The 22,854-nt window shown below is 37.5% G+C and overlaps 1 protein-coding gene across 13 annotated transcripts in view; it reads left to right on the top strand.

The window, feature by feature from the left end:
- The window catches only part of brp (bruchpilot), a 191,528-nt gene that overhangs the window by 143,008 nt on the left and 25,666 nt on the right, over positions 1-22,854 (top strand). For 5 of the 13 annotated variants that reach the window (XM_067775032.1, XM_067775039.1, XM_067775030.1 and 2 more), the window contains 3 exons: positions 125-163; positions 7,577-7,693; positions 22,146-22,166. In XM_067775032.1, the coding sequence (XP_067631133.1) occupies positions 125-163; positions 7,577-7,693; positions 22,146-22,166 (177 nt within the window). The remainder of the gene's footprint in view (positions 1-124; positions 164-7,576; positions 7,694-22,145; positions 22,167-22,854) is intronic. The other 8 variants (XM_067775041.1, XM_067775037.1, XM_067775040.1 and 5 more) reach the window with 3 other exon arrangements.

Genomic DNA, 22,854 nt, shown 5'->3' with positions numbered 1-22,854 from the left:
GTTTACATTCCTTTTTAAGCACTGCAAGATTTCCTAGAACTCCATATTCATTTTTAACTCAACGCAACTGACCAAAGTAAACAATTTTTTTTATATGTAATAACTCAAAATGTATACCTTCCAGTCTGTACAAAAATTAATGCTCGAATCGGGACGTTTATCGGTAAGTTTCAGTTAATTTTTTTAGCACATCAATTCGAATGCATTTAATTCATTCATAAATAATACCTAAAATCCAAATGCTCGTTCGTATGTAATACAATTAGAAATACAACTTTTAACTCTTCTCAACTCATGTACATACATACATATGTACGAATTTATATCCTTCAATTACATACCGCTATGTAAAAGCTTCATAGTAAACCAGCAACAAGCTTTATAAGAATCCTCTTCAATTCACACCCCCAGAAGATTATTTGGAAAAATAGCATTTACCGTTTAGGTTTTATTTAATTTGTAGCGGGTCTGCAGCCTTCTGCAATGAATCTGTTACCGCATCCTATGAGAGCGCAAAATTGTTGAAAGGATCCCATATGTGATGAATTGATGAGAAATACATTGTGGAAGCGTTAAAGTTATACAAAGAAAGTATTAAACAAAATTATACAATGAAAGTTAAAACTCAGTTTATATCTGCATGAAGCAGCAAACCTACAAAGAAGGTCAAACGTCTAGAACTACGACTAGAAGAACCTGGCTCAGTCAGCCACACAAATCGATCAGTAAAAACCACCCTCGGTTCTGAATGAACACACGGCACATACACATAAATATACACAAGCATCAATTTTGAAAATGAGCAGCAATCTACGAACTATAAATACAAGACAAAGGACAACAACAGATTAAAATGAAAATCGACACTGATGATGTCACAAGGCCGCAACCAGTTTGTCTCGACAACCGAATTTTACAAGGAATGACGGAAAATCATTCCGATATACATTATTTATCCACCCTGTCCGAAAATAATCACGGAAAAAGCTTAACCGACAGATTGAAAATTGAACAATATATTAATACTAATTTCACACAGCGGGTTAATGAAATAATTAGTTAAGTTGTCTACATTAAAGCCCTTTCTGAACTCAATTTAACATATAAAATTCAAATTCTAATTATTTCTCTATAATTGCTTTTGTTGGATGCCTAATGAAAACAAAAATATACTCAGTTTTTCTAGGCTGCATCAAGACCCTACTTCTATACTGGGTTCCCGGTGATAAAGAAATAGAAAGTAACGAGAAGGGCGATGAGTTGGCAAAGGACAGTGCAGCACTCGATGAATCCACAGTAAACGCCCTAATCCGTTTGGGAAAGTTAATAAAGGAGACAGGAGTGCGGGGCTGCAAAATTTCGAAGATCATGTGCAAATTCTACGAAATTAGATCCACAAAGTTGCTCATATCTCTAAAGAGACAAGACTTAAGGCTCACAAACTGGGCAATGCCTTCTGGTGTCACATGCTTGAAAGTTAGGCTTCGTGAGTAATAACAGATGTAGGAAGTGCGAGCTGCGGCCAGAAACGCCCTTGAGATGTCAAGGCTCCAACTACTAATGGCGCGAGTTGCCAGATCTCGAGGCAGCAATTAAGCTTGATCTAGAAAACGTTTAGAGTTTGTCAAGCGTTTGGTCGTTAAAAAAGTTCGTAAAAGTTCGTAATACAATGGCCACATTCAGTCTATGTAAGATGTTTATTGAACGGCGCATTCAAACTAACCTTTGCCTGGTGTTTCGAATTTTATCATCAATGTAACAATTGACAAAAATTATTTATTTTCAATAGTTTGTGAAAGACAGAAAATCGCCAAAATGAGGACAAAATGGAGTACTTGCTGTCATCCAACAAAGAATCGCCGCATTCGCGCCATGGCAGCCACGTCACTAATAACGGATATAAATTCTATATCTTATGAAGGACTTCGTTTATTTGAGAACCAGCATTAACAGCAAAAACAATGTGAGCTTAGAAATTAAATGGAGTATAACACTTACTAACAATTTAATTGTAAAGCCCTCTCTCGAAGACTAAAAATCACACTCTACAGGTCGTTCGTCATACCTGTTCTGATGTATAGCTCGGAATCATGGACAGTTTCGAGAGCTGATGAGATTTCTCTTGGTGTGTTCGAGATATACATTCTCTTCTATATTTGATTAGGTGCAACATCTGTAAATAGTACATATACAAAATTCAAGAGAAAAAGGCCGCTTTCCATTTAAATTATTTTTAGTAAAGAATATAATATTATTTTGTGGACTTCTGACGGATGGCCCTCTGTGCCTTAAGTGACGCTGTATAAAAAAGAAAAATTAATAATTTCATTTAAAAAAAAATGTCATTAAACTGCTGTGTGAAATTAGTATAACTTTGATTCTTGGATAAATTATATAACCTGCAAGAATTGTTGCTTGAGCTCTGAATGCTTCAGTAGCTATAACTTCTTAACGGTTTATCCTAGAGCTTTGACATTAAGTCAGCTGATGTCAGTGATTTTAGGGTCAATATCTCTATTAAAAATGGAGTATCTAGAAGTTTATCGGTTAAGCCCATTTGGCGGTTATCACTTGATATGAAAATAAACACAACGACAGTAAGCATTTACACGCATCCATAGAAGGCAACGAAGAATATTCCACAAACATAACCAACAGCTCGAAGCGAAGAGATTATTTCACAAGCTGAGGAATCAGTAATCAGTTTGATTTAAACACGCTATTAGTGAAGTATAATTGTAGTTGTGAAGTACTACGCCCAAAGTAGTATAAATAAAGACCATTTTGCAATACTGATTATTGGAGTTATTTATTCAACAGATCGCGATTCGAACGTTAACACAAGCTGAAAAATAATCAGGAAGTTTGCAAAACTCATTACAATATATAACGAGAATTCCATAATCTATAGGTTTAATTTTAAAACTGTAATATATCGTTGCTTTCTTGCCAGAATTATGATAGTGTAAGAATAAGAAAGTTGGAAATCAAGTCGGAGAATCTTACCTTTTTAATTTTAAATATTTGGCTTTAGATTGTTAAGGTATGTCATGCTAAGTAGATGCATATTTAGGATTTGAAGATGGCAGTGAATTCATAGATGATTTATTTTGTGTTCCCATTATTTCAAAAATATAAAAATTTATTTTGTGTTCCCATTATTTCAAAAATATAAAAATTGCTCAGTTAGGATTAGGTTGACTTTATACATATGTGACCCGGCCTATGAAAACATGGCTTACAACTCAAAAAAAAAAAAAAAAACTACTAAGAAACTGAAGAAATGCATTGTTGATCTTTAACAGCTGTTTCTCGCAATTTCTTTTTTGAGTCATAAGCCACCTTTTCATAGGCCGGGTCACATATATTAAATCAAGAACTAACGAAGTTATACTGGTATGTAGGTACTGCGATAAATATAGTTGTACTAAATACTCTTTTTTATGTGTAAATAAATATATATAAATATAAAAAAAATTATTTTCAAAAATTTATAACCACTGACAAGCAATGGCGGACATTTAAGACTGAGCGTTCATGAACCTTTATAAGACTCAAATCTTGCGAGGGTTCAAAATCAATTAAACCAAGATTTTTATAATCAGAGGAGATCGCAAATGACAGTTCCCGAAACCGATATTTAAAATTTCAACAATTATTTAATATGCTGATACCGATTTCTCACAGAGAACAACCGTTTTGCGAGCAAACATAATTGAAATGGTCAGTAACGGGAAAACCCGATTACCCAAAAATATAAATCATGTTCTGTTAAGACGTACATACATATGTATGTACATATATTTTGGCTTACAGAGTTACTGTAAACAAGTAACATAGCTGTGAATTGTTTATGTGCTTACGCATGTATTTTTGATGTGTGAAGAATGGAAAATAAAGGGAAGGAAAAGAAACTAAAGTTTTCGAAGTGTTAAAAAGTTTTTATCGAAAAATATCGATTTCCAATCGATAACTATTAGATAACACGTCGACTATTCTATAAAATACCGTGAACTAAACTGAAATACCGAAAAACATAAAAAATAAAAACTGAAATATCGAAAAGTTATCGATTTGTTATCGAAAAATATTGATTTTCCATCGAGCAATTTTTATTGATAACTAGCCGATATATTTTCGATAATTAAACAATTACACGCCTATAACAATAAGACAATAATAACAGTCGGATAATTTTTCGTATTCATAAAAGAATTTTTCCGCAGCCTGCTAAATAACTCCAAAACAGTACCAAAATTATCCCAAAATGTTCGGTAACATAATCCTGTAATTTTTTCAAAATAGCTCCGTAATTATCCCAAGATGATTCCATAACGATCTCAAAATAGTCCGAAAAAATGCCGAAATGTGGTGAAATTATCCCGTAACATTCGTGCAAGTTATCATGAAATGTTCCTCAATAAATTCCTGAATTGATCTCGCAATAGTACCTAAAAAAAATACCGAGGTGATCTCAAGTCTCGGAATTATCTCAATATTACTACAAAAACTTCCGAGGTGACCCTAAAATTATCCCCGAATAGTTCAGAAACTATTTAAAGTTGGTCCTAGAAATAGTCCCCGCATGTCTCCAACATATTCGGTCGAGACGTAGCACAGTTTTTCTGATATAAATTTCGAACTAAGACTATTATTTGCAGACCCTTATAATAACATATTGTTAGTTTTACATTTTGCTAATTTTAACGGATCAGACGATAGATATACCAATCCCGAAACCTATTCCGGTCGCAAAATAACAGTTTTGAAAAAACCTTAGGCAATAAATCACCCCAAACGACATCAGTGCTAGTGAGAGAACATTTGAAAATAAAAACTTTTCACTGAGGAAGACCGAAAAAATTATAAAACAAACAAACCTGTAGTATATCATTGAGAAAGATCTTTTTTATTCTTGGATATCGGTTGATGTTTGTGATAAATCCAACTGCTTTTTCTGGTTAACCGTTAAATGCAATCTCTGATTATAATAGATTCATAGATGTTTTTATCGACACTGTAATACTTACAGCACACGTAAATGTATATGAAGGACACGAATTCTGTGGCAATTTAACAAAATAACCTATTTCGAGTTAAGGGAATGGCGACAAATTGAACTATAACTCAAGAACTATCCGCAACTCATCACTGTGACTACCTGTATTTTGTAGCAGCCATTTGGCGCTAGGGTTATAAATAATTAATATTGGGAGATCTGTTTCGGATTTCTGTTAAGAAGCCAAAATTTCACTTTAATCTTAACCCGAAATAAGTTTTCAAACAGGTTGTCAAATTGCCGCAGAATTGAATAAAAGTATGAGTATAAATATTGAAAGAATGCTGATATTACATATGATTGCATGAAAATGTACAAATTTTAAAAGATCGTCACCATTTGTATATGTCATCCTATATAACAGCGAATGAATACATTCGTCTTGTAAATAAGTTGATTTCTCGAAATTTGAATGCTTATCTGAGAAAACGACCAAAGTGGCAAAGTTAAACTATGTATGTTAAACTTTGACTTACCTAGACATAATTGCGTATTCGGGCTAAATTGTCGATAAAAAATAGGGATACAAAACCAATTAGTATAATATACTGCGTCTCATAACTATAGCACACATTTTTCTTCAGAGAACTAACTGGTGAGAAGTTTTTGTGATGCTCTTAGAAACAAAAATAAAAATTTTGAAAAGTACAGCTATTCATCCTCACTCATTTGAGCCACCAATTTTGTGAATATCGCTCCTCCATTGAATTGACCGTTATAAAAAAACCAAACACTTCCTAGATTGTGTTTATAAAATCGTTTCATAACTATAGCACTCAGTTCGAAAATCATTCTCTAAGGGAAAAGTAGCTTCTAAACAAACTTCTTTTTATTGTACGTATAAATCTAAGCCAACGGTGTGATAAAAATGCTACGTGGAACAAAATTAACTGAAACCGAAAGAGACAAAATTTAAGTTTTGAAGGAGCAAATTTTAAAAATTAGTGAAATTGCCAAAGAAAATGAGCGGAGTCGCAAAGTTGTGAGCAACTTTTCATTAAATACAGCAGAGTACGATAAAAAAAGATTTGGGGGTCCAAAACGAAAGTTTTTTAGCAACTCCTCGCGGGGCTGTTCAAAATTGGCGACACTCTTGAGGACAAGCGTAAGCAAATCAACAATACGGAGGGTTTTCCAAGAAGCTCCAAATATTTGCCGCCAAAAATTGAAAATTGCTGCTTTTTTAACAGAGCGACATAAAAATGCTCGCATCGAGTTTGCTAAGAAACATGTGAAAATGGAATGGTCTCAAGTAGGGAAGTTTAATTGCGTTTTTGAATCCATATTTATGCCTCGCCTTTTGTTGTAAGTTATATTTTCCGATGAGAAAAAATGTAACTTAGCTGGTGGTCCTTCTGAGGATATTGGAGAGATTTAGAGAAGGAGACCCATATTTTTTCACAGAGAAATTTTGGAGGATGTGTGTCGCTGATGGTTTGGTGAGCATTTACAGGCGCTGCAGTTTGTAAGCTCAAAAATTAAGAGCTCACATTACGTTAATGTACTTGAATGCAGTCTTCTTCCCTTTTTACGAGCAAACAGTGAAAAAGTGTGGACTTTTCAGCAGAACAATGCACCCATACATGTCGGTCGTGACAAACAAATTTTTATTCTGAAAACAGTTAATATTTTACACTGCCTAGCTTGTTCGCCCGACCTAAATCCCATGGAGAATATATTATTATTAAACCGTAGAGTGTATGCCGAAAACCACCAATATAGCTCCATACAGTGTGCCATTGTGGATAAATGAGAGCAACTGCAAGATAATTTACTTTTAAATGTAGAAAATTCTATTTTATTTTTTTATTTTTATTCAACAAAATGGAAATCTAATAAATTAAAGATATCAATGAAAAAACTAGAATTTTAGAAAAAAATTTAAATGTGCTATAGTTAAGAAACGATTTCCTATACCCAATAAGGGCACTCTATTGCTTTTGTATGATGTTAACATTAATGGAAAACAGTTGCTGAAGCAAAAGAGGATATACAGCTGTACTTTTCCACATTTTTATATTTTTCTATTACGTATCCCAAAAATTTCTCAGCAGTTCTCTAAGGAAAAATGTGTGCTATAGTTATGCGACGCACTTTATGTAGTTAGGTTTACTCGACTTTGTATATGTATATGTATTTATTAAAGTTTGACATAAACGCATAAGTGCGTAATATCAAATCAAAAAAAAAAACGCATCTACATTCACATCTTCTGCATTATTCAAAAATATCCTTTTGTATATATGTAGCAATGTGCATACACGCACCTCCAAACACAAAGCTCATATAAATGTTGTGTTGTAAATGCATTGATCTCCACACACACACATATGTACATATGATTGTATTTTATACATATATATGTATGTATAGTTTTCCTGCTGTATTAAATGTATTGCACGCTTCCTATTCCTTAAGCCATCCATTAAATGGACATTATATTTTATAGCATTCTTTTTATAATGATTACTTTAATTAAAATAATATTTTTTATTAACACTTTTTTCCTGCATCCAGACAACATTCGGTCGTACAACAATGACCACTTCACAAGAACTGGACCGGGCACAAGAACGCGCTGACAAAGCTGCGGCGGAGCTTAGGCGTACACAAGCTGAGCTACGTGTGACACAGGTATGTAACAATGTTTTTCAAACATTAAAGTTGTTAAATATATATCAGTTGATTTTTTTTTATTGAACAACATACATATATGTACATCCACCAATACTTATGTACATATATAAAATAATATATACACATATCTACATTTTAGCTTATATATACATATTCCATAGAAACACATACATACATACACACATTTTTGTAGAATTCATTTGATCGATATGAAATCAATAGACCTTATGCATAAGAAACGTGCATTTGCTCAGACTCGATTTTAATACTCAGCTGCGCAAAGCTCACAGAGTATATTACTTTTGTTCGCATAACGTTAATCCGTAACAGCATAAACTAAACAAAACAAACATAGAATCCCATATAACAAAAGGATCAGGGCGAAACAAGTAAGGAAGGTTAAGTTCGGGTGTAACCGAACATTACGTACTCAGTTGAGAGCTATGGTGGCAACATAAGGGAAAATAACCATTTAGGAAAATGAACCGAGGGTAACCCTGGAATGTCTTTGTATGACATGTGTATCAAATGAAAGGTATTAAAGATAATTTTAAGAGGGAGTGGGCCATAGTTCTATAGGTGGACGCCATTTAGGGATATTGCCATAAAGGTGGATCTGGGTCGACTCTAGAATTTGTAAAGGTATTAATGAGGCTTTTAAAAGGGAGTGGTGGTAGTTGTATATGTGAAGGCGTTTTTCAGATATCGACCAAAATGTAGACCAGGGTGACCCAGAACATCATCTGTTGGATACCGCTAATTTATTTATATATGTCATACCTGCCAAGATTTCAAGGGTTTTTTATTTCGCCCTGCAGAACTTTTTCATTTCATTCTACTTAATATGGTAGGTGTCACACCCATTTTACAAAGTTTTTTTCTAAAGTTATATTTTGCGTCAATAAACTAATTCAAATACCATGTTTCATCCCTTTTTTCGTATTTGGTATAGAATTATGGCATTTTTTCGTTTTTCGTAATTTTCGATATCGAAAAAGGGGGCGTGGTCATAGTCAGATTTCGGCCATTTTTTCTACCAATTCAAAGTGAGTTCAGATAAGTACGTGAACTAAGTTTAGTAAAGATATATCGATTTTTGCTCAAGTTATCGTGTTAGCGGCCGAGCGGAAAGACAGACGGTCGACTGTGTATAAAAACTGGGCGTGGCTTCAACCGATTTTACTCCTTTTCACAGAAATAAGTTATCGTCCCAGAATCTAAGCCCCTACCAAATTTCACAAGGATTGGTAAATTTTTGTTCAACTTATGGCATTAAAAGTATCCTAGACAAATAAATGAAAAAGGGCGGATCCACGCCCATTTTAAAATTTTCTTTTATTTTTGCATTTTGTTGCACCATATCATTGCTGGAGTTGAATGTTGACATAATTTACTTATATACTGTAAATATATTAAATTTTTTGTTAAAATTTGATTTAAAAAAAATTTTTTTTTTAAAGTGGGCGTGGTCGTTCTCCGATTTTGCTAATTTTTATTTAGCACACATATAGTAATAGGAGTAACGTTCCTGCCAAATTTCATCATGATATCTTCAACGACTGCCAAATTACAGCTTGCAAAAGTTTTAAATTACCTTCTTTTGAAAGTGGGCGGTGCCACGCCCATTGTCAAAAATTTTACTAGTTTTCTATTCTGCGTCATAAGTTCAACTCACCTACCAAGTTTCATCACTTTGTTCGCCTTTGGTAATGAAATATCGCACTTTTTCGGTTTTTCGAAATTTTCGATATCGAAAAAGTGGGCGTGGTTATAGTCCGATATTGTGTATTTTAAATAGCGATCTGAGATGAGTGCTCAGGAACCTACATACCAAATTTCATCAAGATACCTCAAAATTTAGTCAAGTTATCGTGTTAACGAACGGACGGACGGACATGGCTCAATCAAATTTTTTTTCGATCCTGATGATTTTGATATATGGAAGTATATATCTATCTCGATTCCTTTATACCTGTACAACCAACCGTTATCCAATCAAAGTTAATATACTCTGTGAGCTCTGCTCAACTGAGTATAAAAAGGACTTCATTAATCCATGTATGCCCGTTTGTCCAACAGGAAAAATTTAGTAAATTTTGAGGTATCTTAATGAGCAAAAAAACGGAAGATAACCACGCCCATTCTTTATCCACATAGATACAATTTTGGAAACACAGATTAATAATGCAATAATGAACCTTACTTACTTACTTAATTGGCGCTTAACCGTCTAAACGGTAATGGCCGTCCAACAAGGCGCGCGCCAGTCGCTCCTTCGCTCCACCAACCGACGCCAATTGGTCACACCAAGGGAGTTTAAATCGTTTTCCACCTGGTCCTTCCAACGGAGTGGGGGCCGCTATCTATCTCTGCTTCCATAGGCGAGTTCCGATAGAAACACTTTCTTGGCCGAAGCATCATCTTTCATTCCCATAACATGTCCTAGCCAGCGCAGCCGCTGAATTTTAATTCGCTGGAGTATGTTGATGTCTGCGTATAGCTCGAACAGCTTATCATTAAATCTTCTTCGGTACTCGCCATCGCCAACGCGTAGAGGTCCATAAATCTTTCGAAGGACTTTTCTCTCGAACACTCCCAAAGCCGCTTCATCTGCTGTTGTCATGGTCCATGCCTCTGCCCCATATAGCAGGACGGGTACGATAAGTGGTTTGTAGAGTATGATTTTCGTTCGCCGAGAGAGGACTTTACTTTTCAATTGCCTACCTAGTCCAATGAAGCATTTATTGGCAAAATTGATTCTTCGTTGGATTTCAGTGCTGATGTTGTTGCTAGTGTTGATGCTCGTTCCCAAATAAACGAAGTTTTTTACTATTTCGAAATTATGGCTGCCAACAGTAGCGTGGTTGCCAAGGCACGTATGAGCTGACTCTTTGCTGGATGACAGCAGGTACTTCGTTTTGTCCTCATTCACCATCAAACCCATGAAATTTCATACATAAGTTTATAGGTCGATTCATAATTAAAACTTTAAGAAATGTTTGCAAAAGGGGCGTGTCACCGCCCTTCTATGAAAAAATTAATTCTCCAAATATTACTAGCCATAAATCAATAACCATTTTAGCTCGCATCAGAAAACCAACCATATCTTTGTTATGATAGGTAATGTGCCTATAGAAAATTAACCATCTCGGTAAAGGACCACGCGCACCTTTGTATAAGAGATTTTTTAAAGAGAAAAGTAATAATAAAAAATATCTATGCGAAAAGCAACTTTACATCAATGCTATTTTACTACTGGCGCCCACCGTGGTGTAGTGGTAACATGCTCCGCCTGCCACACCGAAGATCCTGGATTCACGTCCCGGGCAAAGCAACATCAAAATTTTAGAAACAAGTTTTTCAACACTGCGTGTGTATTTCTGCTATGCAAATCTTCTCAGTGGAAACTCATCTGCCTTGCCCTTTGGAGTCGGCATAAAAAATGTAGGCCCAGTCCAACCGATTTGTAGGAAAAACTAAAAAAAGGAGCATAGCCAAGTTGGAAGAGAAGCTCGGCTTTCTCTTCGGAGGTTAGCGCGCCTTACATTTTTTGTTTTTTGTTTTGTTAGAATAAGAAAAACATGCTAATTTTGAAATAGGCGTGGCACTGTCCTTTTTTGGGACAATCATTCGGTACACATACATACATACTTTCTTACAATTCTGAATATTTTAAAATTGACAAAATTGTTTAAAGACTACGCCAATTTTTATAAAAATTTTGTTTAAGAGAGTCTTAAGAGAACATAATAGCCAGTATCTATGAAAAAAATAACCGCTTTTCAATAATTTTTAACTCTTAAAATGTCATTATAAAAATTAATTAATAAAAATTATTTAAAATTAAGCGTGGCACTCACTTTTTAAAAAACCAATTTCCGGCATTTTGGGAGCCATAAACTCGAACAAGAACTGGCCCAGCGTAAAAATTTTCAGAAAACATATTTACTTGATAAAGGGAATATTTCTAATAAAAATTTAATTAAATTACCTTTCATGAAAATAAAATGGTATATTAAGTTTGTCACAAATCTATAATTGTAAGTCCTTAAGAAAGAAGAGATACACTCACCAATAAGTATACCTAATTGACCAGGTTAACAATGCGGTTTGATTTAGCCAGGCCTGTATGTCCGTCTAACTGTGTTAACGCAAACTAAAAAATCTACGGCGCGATAGCCCCCGCGCGATTTTAGGCCGCAAACAAGTCCCTAAATTTTTGGGATATCTTGATGAAATTTGGTCAGCGGTTAAATTTTGTCGTCCGTTATAGCATATATTCCCCATACAACCGATTTTTCAGAAAATAATTTATTTTATCAATTTTTTTTTCGCAAAACAAAGTTTCAGAAATCCTCCCCAAAATATGAAGCTTATATTGAAAGGGTTTCGGAAAATGTTTTTTTTATCCTTCGTATAGTGTTGGGAACTATCGAATGAATTCAACTATCGATAGTTAGTTACTGAGTGATTTTAACTATCGAATGAATTTTTTCAATAATTCAATTGATCTGCTCTTTAGCTAGCCCGAGGCCAGTACCGATGTGTTTTGTAGTACTTTACTATACAAAAAGAACAATTTCTGGATTGTTTTGCTTACCCGCCGGGGCAGCTAAAGAACAAATCTATATAAACAAAATGTTGAATGTGACTAAAATGGTGTAAATTTTGCTTCAAATAAATAGTACAAATATTCAATTTAAATGCAAAGCACATGTATAATATGCAAAAGGTTTCGATTTTTTTGGTTTTACCATTTCATATGGCCAATATGTCAGTACTACCCTAAACCTTTGGGGAATTTTATGCCGCTACAACAACAACAACAACAAGCAGAAGATTGGTTAAAAAGAATTTGTATCTGTATTGTTGAACAACATAATTTGGTTTGAACAGCCTTCCCAAACATCCACTATTGGAAATGTCTTCGACAGGTACTGTTAAGGAACTGCTGCTGTATTTACTGCAGTAGTTGATGGAAGAGAAGTAGAAATACGTTCCTCTTCAGAAATTACAGGCGCTATTTCTCCTGAAGTTACATTCCTTTGTTTTGAGGAATGCGAATGCTTACGGCGTAGATGGTCATTTAAATTTGATGTGTTTCCAGAAAATTAAATTTTTTTTTGCATATTTAACTTCATTGCCATATTTGGTGAAAAACTCCCAAAGTCTACATAATTTAAAAAGTTAAAAGCACTTCCTCAGATAAAAATTTGAAATAATTACCACACTTAAAACGTTTGTCAATTAGGTTGAAATATGCTAAATATGCTGCGTTAAAAATTATTTGAATACCTTTTTAATTGAGATCACTGATATATGCGTACTAAAAATTTAAATAGAATGAACGATTAGAAAAAATAGTAATGAACGAATCATCATACCAAAAACAAATAAGGAAGGCTAAGTTCGGGTAGATGTGAACATTACATACTCAGCTGCCAAATTACAGCTTGCAAAACTTTTAAATTACCTTCTTTTAAAAGTGGGCGGTTCCACGCCCCTTGTCCAAAATTTTACTAGTTTTCTATTCTGCGTCATAAGGTCAACGCACCTGCCCAGTTTCATCGCTTTATCCGTCTTTGGTAATAAATTATCGCACTTTTTGGGTTTTCGAAATTTTCGATATCGAAAAAGTGGGCATGGTTATAGTCCGATTTCGTTCATTTTAAATAGCGATCTGAGATGAGTGCCCAGGAAATTACATACCACATTTCATTAAGATACCTCAAAATTTACTCAAGTTATCGTGTTTACGGACAGACGGACGGACGGACATGGCTAAATGAATTTCCTTTTTCGCCCAGATCATTTTGATATATAGAAGTATATGTCCATCTCGATTAGTTAATGCGTTACGGGGTATCGTTTTGCGAACAAAATTAATATACTATATGAGCTTTGCTCAGCTGTGGGCTCTGCTCACCTGAGTATAACTAGTAGTTCGAAAAAATAGTAATGAACAAATATAAAATGGCATCGAATGAATGAAAATGAGTGAACTATCGAATAACGCGATAGTGTTCATTTGATAGTTCCCAATGCTACTTTCGATATACAGCCGAAATTGTTTCTTTATTGTTGTTTGGTTGAATTGATATGTCATTATTTTGGTCTTGAAAATATTTCACAACTTTTTTTTGTGTATGGGGACCAACTCGGTCTAATATAAAGTATATAGCCCTTACAACCGTTTGTTCCGATTAAAAGTTTTTTCGCAATTTCTGCGAGGGAGATGTCTATGCAAACGGTCGTTTGTTATGCGTAAGATCCAATAGTTAAAAAAAAAAATTATTGAAAGTATTGTTAATATTTCATTGAATTCATTACATTTTAATTACGAAAATTTTATGTACTTGTTCCTGATTTTTTCCTTTCATTTTATGTAATCTTATTTCTGAAGTAACAATCAACTTACGAATAAATTCGCGTCTCAGTGTTAATTAAATTAATTATGATGTATCAACAGTAAAATAATCGTACAAAGTTACAATTATCACCACAAATTTTACATCACAAACATCTTTTTACATTGCATAGTCAATGCTATTGTGTTACATGTTTCAAAAATTACCAAATTCAATACATACGCACATAGTTAATATCACTTAGATCGCTTCGATAAATAACCACAAATAAATAGTATAAAACAAAAACAATTTTAGAAAATTTAACAGAAAAACCATTTCATTACACCGCCCTGTATGATTTAACATCCATGAAGAAGATTTACATATGTTAGGTTAGGTTTGACCGACTAGTTCAGCACCTCACATAGACTAAATGAGCCCATAGTGTTACCAGAAGTTTGTCTAATGACCTATATTTTAAAATAACTTCGGCCTCTTGGCAAATATTAGAAGCTTTCTTGAAACTATGTCACCCGTTCCTTCTAGATCTGAAAGCGGTATCACTTCTACAATTTGACCCTGGCGGGCACTTCCTGCGTCTGCTATCTATAACAAGGCCTTGCTTAAAAACATGTGACGCCAGAAAACAGTGTCCAGTCACTATATCCGTCATGAGCCTACAGTCCTAACATTTTTATGATAAGATTAACTTTAGTTAGTTTAAGGTTGTAAGATCTGTACATGATCTTCGATACTTGACAGCGCCACGCTTGTCCACGCCTTTTTCGCTTGGTCGATCACGAGCAACTCTTGCCTTCTCTTAATCTCGTCGAATGTTATTTGGACTTCTACGGTACAAGCTTCGAGGGATGTGTCTATTTTAGCTGGCTCATCCGCTTTTACATTCCTGTCTAATCCTATGTATTCTGAGACCCAAACCCGATTTCTTCCAGGGATACAAATGTATGCACTGAGATGCATGAAGTGTATGTATTCATCAAAGGAGCGAACTTATTATCAATATAATAATATTCCCTACGAACTGATATTATGCCACAAACTGAGAGCCAATATCAACGAGCTAAGGCTTCGGTAGGCTTACCATCTACCATCGGCAGGTTCTTTACGATATACGAAAATGTGGAACAGAGGAATTACAAAGACTTCACATCAGCTTTTGATTGTTTAGAAAATAGTTGCCTCCATGAATATGTTTATCAGCCAACTTCTAAGGGTTTGCCAAATGACGTCATGCACCATCCTTACGGCAGTCAGGATTGCACATCTACGAGCCGTTACAAAACAAGCGAAGATTAGAAACGATGACATATGAAATGACGCCTGGAGGGCTCCCTTGGTATTTGCAATTAGAGGTAGTGACTGACACGCTTTGTTTTGATGCGACCCAAACCGTCTACCCCATTCTCAGTTGCAAATGAGAAAGCGTTGGATGTAAATGGGTGTAAATGAGAAAGCGTCATATAGAAATTGGAATAAAAATAATTAAATGGAAGGCGCGGGGAGGTTAGAAGAGATTTAAGGCCGCCCTTCGCTTCTCATTTGCGTCGTGCTCCTTTTTTTATTTTTTCCTACAAATTGGCAGAAAACATGTAGGCGCCGTTTTTACCGACTCCGAACGGCATCTGCAAGGGCAGATGAGTTTTCACGGAAAAGCTTTATACACTCGGAGTGCTTGCCAAATCACTGCCGAGGGGAGACCCCGCTTAGAAAAGCTTTTTTCTATTGCAAATACTTTTTTCTAAATGTTTGATGTTGCTTGTCCGGGGATTGAACCCAGGATCTTCCGTGTGGTAGGCGGAACACGCTACCACCACACCGCGATGGAATAGTCAATTGTAAATGCGAAGGCGTCAAATGAAATTTCAAAAACGTCAATTGTAATTAAGAAGTTTCTAAAGTGCCAGTTTTAATTAAGAATAGTCGCTTTTACATGAAAATAGTTAATTGTAAATGCGCAATCGTCGGTTCGATATGAGACTTGTAAATGAGAAGCGTCAAATAAAATTTTAGGAAGTCAATTGTTATTGATAACAGTCAGTTATAAATAAGAAATGATTGCTTTGCTGAATAGGCCTGATTACATTGAACACGGCGGCTACAGACCAAAACCACAATAAGGCAAAGCTTGTCGAAAACTGTAGCCAATCATTAGCTAGTTGATAATTTTGGACGCGACAGCCATAAATATAAAAAAAACAGCAAACAGTTGCGACAAATTGATAAAAAATCTAATCTGATCTAATTTTTTTTTTTGGACGTTGGGGTAGCGCACTACCCTCAAGTGGCCCAATGTAAATAGGATGTTGGGCTTAACATCACAGGGGCGAAATGCGATTTAGTCGCCACTACTTCGTATGCGCATTTCACTGCACTCCGTCAGCATGCATCAATTGCTTCATAACTATAAAGGCGAGCAGATACACTCGGATTTTCCTGAATAAAACATGGATCGCATCGTCGGACACCGTCCGGTAAGCACATGGTATTCATATAGCAGTAATACGGTAAGCTGCGGGTATATCTTTTTGGTGGACCATCTTAGATCCAAGTCATACTGGTGCTGCATATAATATTGCGACGTATATTAGCAACACTAAGGGATACTATAATCTCTAAGCCAATACTAAGCAGTGACTTGTATGCACATCAACAAGTCAATCATTATGTCTATACATATGTCCATACAAGCAGCGGAGAGCAAGGCACAAACACATGCATATATCTGAGATACTCCCAAAAGTAGGCAATTATTTGTGCAAGTATCACTCACATATACACGCGCATATGAGAAGCTATAAACGTAGTTATAGCTGGTAATTTTATAGCTGGTAACTAAGTAGTTCCCAAGGCAGTCGGTTCTATGTACCGGAGCGACTGGGGATTTTTCCCGACCAAGGACTGTCATTTCAGTGTGACCCCATTTAATTTGTTTCGTCTCTCCCACAAATTGTCATCCTCCCAGCAGCTCCTTGCAGCAGGACTGCTACATATTCTCTTACTCCGGGAAGGTATCGAACCCAATCCCGGTCCGTCTCCTGACCCCGGTCCTGAGAAATGGTTTTGCTGCATTTGCCAGAAAAGAATCTTTTTAGGACGGTCATACTCTGTTCAGTGTGTCTCGTGCAAGGGATGGTTGCATCGGACAGGTTGTTCTGGGCTTGATCCCAAAACCCGACGTCCACGTAACTTTTATAAATCTTTTGTGGCTCCTTGCTGCTCACGCCCAAGGGCGTCCCGTAGTCTACGCCTAAGCGCCCCTCCACTACCTTCCAGCAGCCTCGCTGCTCAGCAAGCCACAACAAGTACCCGCTGCTGCTCGCGCCTTCGTAGTAGAGCTGGTAGCAATGCTGAGCATCAGCCCCTGCCCCCGTCTTCTTCTCGCCCCCTCTTTTCTGGCAACAATCGTGCAGGTCAGGGAAACAGACTCTTAGTCCCTACCTCCGTTTGCACCGTCTGCCAGCACAGAATATATAGGTTTGCGACATCCGCTCAATGCAGCTCTTGCCTTGGGTGGTGCCACTTTCCTAGATGTTCTGGTCTCCGCGACGGCAACCCCTCGACGGGTTTCATCGCGCCATGTTGCCAGGTCGCAAACCCAAATCATCCGGGTACCACAATGCTTGCCCAAGGGCGCCCAGTCCCAAGGCCACAACAGCAATTGCGTCCTGGCCTTCCACAACCTAGGCGTAGTCACCCGTCACTTACCCCTAGAGTGGCGGCGTCACCCCTCATGCACTTCAGAATTCTGCAGTTAAACTGTAATGGACTAACTGGGAAGATTACGGAGATAGTCGATTTCATGAAGCGGCACAACATCCGCATTGCTGCGATTCTAGAGACTAAACTCACAGCAAGATCTGCATTGCAGACCATCTCTGGGTATAATGTCCACAGGAAGGACCGCGAGAGCGGAAATGGAGGCGGCCTCGCGTTTATTATACACCACTCTGTGCAATATCATATATTTGATCCTGGCATCGACCGCAGGGACAATGTCTTAGAACGTCAAGGCCTATCTGTCCGGTCAGGCGATGCAAATCTAGAAATCATCAACATCTACATCCCTCCTGTCACCTGTTGCCCCAGTGGATACCGCCATAAAATCGAGGCCTTACTCAGTGGAAACAATCGCATTATCTTAGGCGATTTCAATGCCCATCACGACCTATGGCATTCAAACTTGCGGGCGGACAGTAGGGGTGAGATGTTGGCGGATCAAATAGAAGAAACGACGTTCTGCACAATAAACGGAGACGCCCCCACACGTATGGTAGGAAGCTGTCATAGCTCGCCAGATATCTCAATCGTGAGCGCAGAACTCGTAAACTGCGTCAACTGGCAGCCGATGGTAACATTGGCATCCGACCACCTGCCCGTACTTATTTCGTTCGAGCGTACCGCCGACTTCATCGTCACCGAAAAACGCACTTTTATAAACTTCAAAAAAGGAAAGTGGGAAGAATATAAATCTGCAACAGACCGCAGCTTTGCTGCCCTCCCTATCCCGACTGATGCCCGCCAAGGGGAGCGTGCCTTCCGTAAGGTCATTGAATCCGCCTCGGCACATTTGATTCCCGCCGGGAGAATTCCCGAAATCCGGTCCCACTTCCCGGCGGAGGCCGCGAGCTTAGCGAGGGAACGCGACCTTATAAGACAGCTTGATCCAGGCGACCCCCAAATAAGGGATATAAACCAACGCATCAGATTGCTTGTGGACGAACACAAGCGGGCGATATGGGAAGAGCACCTAAGAGGTTGTAACCTCTCTACCGGTGTAGGTAAACTTTGGTCCACCGTAAAGTCCCTATCGAATCCGACTAAGCACAAAGACAAAGTTTCCATCGCCTTTGGCGATAAGGTGCTGTCGGATGCGAAAAAATGTGCGAGCGCTTTCTGCTACAATATATAATGCATCCTACGGTCGACAAAGATAGACGGAGAGCCAATAGACACGCACATAAACACAAATTCAGCGCGTCACCAATCACCATCACCGCTAGAGAGGTTGAGGACGCCATTGGTCGCGCTAAACCATCCAAAGCAGTGGGCCCAGACGGCATAGCCATGCCGATGCTTAAAAACCTAGGGAAAGAGGGTTTCAAATATTTAGCGCATGTCTTCAACCTGTCTCTCTCCACCTTTGCCATACCCGAGAAATGGAAAATGGCCAAGGTGGTCCCGCTACTAAAGCCTGGAAAACCAGCTAACGTAGGTGAGTCATATCGTCCGATATCTCTCCCATCGCCAGTGGCAAAGACGCTTGAAGCCATTTTGCTCCCTTATTTCCAAGCACATTTGCAGCTAGCCCCTCATCAGCATGGCTTCAGAAAACTCTATAGCACTACCTCCGCGCTAAATGTCATTAGCACCCAGATAAATTGCGGTTTGAATTAATACCCCCACCATAGAACAGTACTCGTAGCGCTAGACCTATCAAAAGCCTTTGATACGGTCAACCATGGCTCATTACTGCAAGACCTGGAAGGGTCTACCCTTCCCCCATGTCTTAAAAGGTGGACCGCAAATTATCTGGGTGGTCGGCAGGCATCGGTGCAATTCAGAAACGAAACATCAAAACCAAGGAGAATTAAACAAGGGGTGCCACAGGGTGGTGTCCTATCCCCACTTTTGTTTAATTTCTACATATCTAAGCTACCTTCACCACCGGAAGGAGTCACAATCGTTTCCTACGCCGATGACTGCACAATAATGACCACAGGCCCAGGCCCAGAGATCGATGAGCTATGCAATAAAATAAACGGCTATCTCCCTGACCTCTCCAGTTTTTTCGCCTCGCGAAACCTGGCATTGTCACCGACTAAATCTTCCGCGACCTTATTTACAATATGGACGCCCCAAATGTCGACCATATTGAACATCCACGTCGATGGCACTACGCTACCGACTGTCCTACACACCAAAATCTTGGGTGTGACGTTTGATCAGGATCTACATTTTGGTGCGCACGCAACGGCAATTGTTCCGAGAATTCAGAGCCGTAATAAAATCCTCAAATCCCTTGCTGGCAGTACCTGGGGAAAAGATAAAGAAACGCTCATGACTACATACAAAGCAATTAGCCAGCCGATTACGTGCTACGCGTCACCCATATGGTCGCCAAGCCTAAAAACTACCCACTGGAAGAAACTACAGGCCTGCCAAAATACTGCTCTCAGAATCGCCACGGGCTGTCTTCTTATGTCCCCAGAACACCATCTGCATAATGAGGCGAGAATACTCCCCATCAGGGAGAGAAATGAGATGCTGACCAAACAGTTTCTGTTGAATACCCAGAAACCTGGGCATCCCAACAGACATCTGATTGACGAACCAGCACCGCCTAGGGGCCTAAGGAGTCATCTCCGTAAGCATTTTGAGGAAATACGGCACCTGAGAACCCAGCCGTATGAAGCGAAAAAACACAAGCAGATCCTTGGTGAACTCCATAGACAGGCGTCGGACCTTTATGTCGGGAATTGCCCGGTGAATCCAGTACTTGAAGAAAAATATCCAGAACTCGCGGAAGAGGAGCGCATACTCTCCAGGGAAACGCGTGTCACTCTTGCTCAACTTCGTTCTGGATACTGTAACAGGTTAAACTCTTACCTATCCAGATTCAACCCCGACATACAAAATGTATGCCCCGCTTGCAATGTGTCCCCACATGACACCAACCATCTCTTTAATTGTAATGTGGAACCAACGCCTCTAACACCCCTTTCCTTATGGTCCACCCCTGTTGAAACGGCAAGTTTCCTTGGACTCCCGTTAGAGGATATTGATGACAATTTGTGATCGGTCGCGGCTATTAGGTGGGGCGAGCATTGCTACAACAACAACAACAACAAGTAGTAAATTCTAGAAATAGAAACGGCTAGAAATATGGCAACGAGGAAACCAAACAGTATGAAAGCAGCAACAGTTGAGACATGACCAATCAGTTTGATTTAAGCACGCTATCTGTTGAGAAGTAGAAGTGTTATTTTGAAAGTAGTTTAATAAAGACCAATTTGCATTATCGAATATTGTAGTAATTTATTCAACAATTTAGTGATTCGAACGTTACGAGAAGGTTGCAAATAAGAGGAATTTCAGTGAATTCGTTAAATATTATCGAGCTCGTAACCAGCTGGATAATAGCTGACGGGTAGCTTCGCCTGGGCCGCCGATGTTGGGCATTATTCGCGTTAGGGCTCCACTAACTCTAGAAACTTTCTCTACCACCGCCCTGAAATGCTCCATAAAACTTAGTTTTGAGTACATGTTTACTCCTAGATATTTTAAAAGAGGCTTTGAATTTATTTGATGATCTCCTACGGTTAGGACTAACTCCTCCACAGTCCACTTTGAGCTCACCAAAACCACTTCACCTCTAACCTATAGTTACGAAAAGGTAGCAGTCTTGCTCATAGATGCAAACCTTATTGCGTTTTGGAGGAAGGTTTTATTCTTTATTCACACTGCCATCAAGTAATCAAACCAAGGTACATCGGAAGTTTTTTTACAAACTGGTTTAGCTGAAATTGTATTTCTTGTTTTTTAGATTTTTTGTTTAATAAAACTAAACCGAGACTTATTGAACATTTAACAAAAATCTCTTTACAAAGGACATGTATTATCCTAAAAATAGTTTACATATTGTACTATACTTGCATACCTACTCTAAAACGTGCGACTTACATATCTACATATTTCAGTACGCGAAATATATAGGAAATTATTAGCAACATTTTCTGGGTCTTCATGTTTAGTTTAACATCGCTATAAGCCAACATAAAGATTCTATATTCTTGTTTTATAAAAAATTTAAAAATCGAAAGTTCATAAGAAACCCAGTGAATTTATTTTCAGTTACACACACACATACATACATATACACAATCATACAATAATTCACCCTATTACTTAGATAATACATTAATTTAAATTAAATATAATTATATAAAAGCCTAATATTGCACTAGTACTTACTACTATTGCTACTACTAACTACTGTCTACTATTATCTATTGTATAAACTTAACTAATTCTCTCTAATGGTTATTTTCAAACAATACAATTCATACTCGTATAAATAGGGCGATACAGATAAACGTTTTGTGAGTAATTGCTTCCAAAATTGCAAACAACAAGTATCCAAAGTTTCAAGATCCTCGTTTTGAGTATATCCATATACATTTGTTATAATAATTACATTCACATTTAAACATACATATAGGGTATTCCATCCCATTTCTACCAATTTTGAACCCGACCCCTTTAGAATTGGCTGAAAGTTTTTCTTCTTTTTCTAGCTTATGAAAGAAGTTTTTCAGAATTTTTTCATCCAACTCAAAAAAAGTTATGAATTTTAAAAAAAACACCGTTTTTGTTTTCAAAATTCTATAACTTTTTCAAAAATTGACCGTTTGGGATCTTTTTTTTATACTCAGTTGAGCAGAGCTCACAGAGTATATTAAGTTTGATTGGATAACGGTTGGTTGTACATATATAAAGGAATCGAGATAGATATAGACTTCCATATATCAAAATAATCAGGATCGAAAAAAAATTTGATTGAGCCATGTCCGTCCGTCCGTCCGTCCGTCCGTTAACACGATAACTTGAGTAAATTTTGAGGTATCTTGATGAAATTTGGTATGTAGGTTCCTGAGCACCCATCTCAGATCGCTATTTAAAATGAACGATATCGGACTATAACCACGCCCACTTTTTCGATATCGAAAATTTCGAAAAACCGAAAAAGTGCGATAACTCATTACAAAAGACAGATAAAGCGACGAAACT

Source organism: Eurosta solidaginis, chromosome 3 (assembly GCF_040869045.1).
Source record: "Eurosta solidaginis isolate ZX-2024a chromosome 3, ASM4086904v1, whole genome shotgun sequence".
NCBI lineage: Eukaryota > Metazoa > Arthropoda > Insecta > Diptera > Tephritidae > Eurosta > Eurosta solidaginis.
This window is presented reverse-complemented; position numbering and strand designations above follow the sequence as displayed.